The following is a 1,563-nucleotide window of genomic DNA, read 5'->3' on the forward strand; positions in this document are numbered from 1 at the left end:
AATACTGAAACTTGATGTTTCAAATTAAATTATAAAATCATGAATTTAAACTGGTTTTATAAAATGGAAAGTGCAAAATTTAAGTTGAAACATTATCAGACTATTTTATAAAGTGAAATAATGTACTGTTCTACCATTAGCACACTAGCAACATCTACATGAATATTTTGATTTAAATATGGATAGATGCAGGCAGTCTTAGGCATACTATGATCAGAGATAGGTTGGTAACATAAAGGTAAAGCAAAAAAGTTTATATAAGATTGAAAGAACTAATTAACAAGAAACAAATTCTTATGTAAAGAAAAATGTTTATTTTTAAAGCTATTTATAAACTAATTTGAAATCATTTCTTTTTATTTCGGAATTTGCTTTGATTTCTTCGGTTCTTTCCCAATCTTCGCTGCTTTTGAGTCCCTTTCTGTTTCTTGTTCTAAAAAAACAAAAAAATTTGAGAAATTTATTTTCTCTTTAAAAGACCATAAAAAAGAAGGAATGACTAAATAAACATAATACTAGAAAATGAAGCCACAACTGTATTCCACAGTAGAACAAATGAGAAAGAGGTCATCATTCTATTAGTTTAATGTAATCTATTTACATGCGTAAAGAATGAAAAATTCTAACCTGATGTTTACGAGAACTTTGATTCATCATCATACTTTCTATGGGAGAAAGTTCATCAAAACTCTTAGCATTGTTCGATTTTGACCGTTTCTTTTTACCTCCAAAACCAAAACGTTCATTTTTGCTCTGACGTTTACTGTTTGGTCTAAAAAGTAATCAGAAAGTGTTTTTTTTAAAATCAATATCTTGCCAAAATAACAAAAATAGATGAGAAATGATTACCAGAGAAATTTGTTACTAGGAAATGGGAAGCAAGTGTCACTGTCATGTAGGCAATGTCTTTCATTCCCAATCAGGAAAACATGTCTAACCATGGGGGAATTTTATCTTACATGAAAACTGGTGACAGTTGGTAGGGGGAAGGGCATCCAGCCACAGAAAACGATAAGTTCTCTCTCATCCATGCAAGCATAACAAATTGGACATTAAAATGATGATGATGATGATGATGATATAGTGTTGCATAACTTGCTTGTAAAAAGCAGCTTCGTGCTTTAGAAGACCTGTCAAGCCAAGTGAGATGGTAGTTGTGGCCAATGCTGGTGTTGTTTAACTGGCACCCATGCTAGTGGCATGTAAAAAGCACCCACTGCACTCTTGAAGTGGTTGGTGTTAGGAAGGGCATCCAGCTGTAGAAACCATGACAAATCAGATTGGAACCTAGTGCAACTTCCCAGCTTACTGGTTTTCAGTCAGACCATCTAACCCATGTGAGCATGGAAAGCGGGCATTAAATAATGATGATACACATATATACATACAGTTCTTGTTTTTCTTTTCTTTTTTTCTAAATGCTTCAAGCCTAATTGAGTTAATCTACTATGCCATAACAAGCTCAATAAGGATTGCTCATACAGCTAACTTTTCATGCCAAGGCACCTGCCTGGGATGAAGTTAGAGTTTAAGTTCCCTTCGCTCTCTCTATAAATATATATA

At 33.3% G+C, this 1,563-nt stretch overlaps 1 protein-coding gene across 1 annotated transcript in view; it reads right to left on the minus strand.

Moving 5' to 3' along the window:
• Nucleotides 1–291: 291 nt before the first annotated feature.
• The window catches only part of LOC106884042 (probable rRNA-processing protein EBP2), a 20,442-nt gene continuing 19,170 nt past the window's right edge, over nt 292–1,563 (minus strand). Inside the window, exons 8-9 of the mRNA XM_014935254.2 lie at nt 628–772; nt 292–433 (exon numbers count right to left, since the gene is read on the minus strand). Coding sequence (XP_014790740.1) covers nt 347–433; nt 628–772 — 232 coding nt within the window. The 3' untranslated portion in view covers nt 292–346. The remainder of the gene's footprint in view (nt 434–627; nt 773–1,563) is intronic.

This window comes from Octopus bimaculoides, chromosome 14, assembly GCF_001194135.2.
Source record: "Octopus bimaculoides isolate UCB-OBI-ISO-001 chromosome 14, ASM119413v2, whole genome shotgun sequence".
Taxonomy (NCBI): domain Eukaryota; kingdom Metazoa; phylum Mollusca; class Cephalopoda; order Octopoda; family Octopodidae; genus Octopus; species Octopus bimaculoides.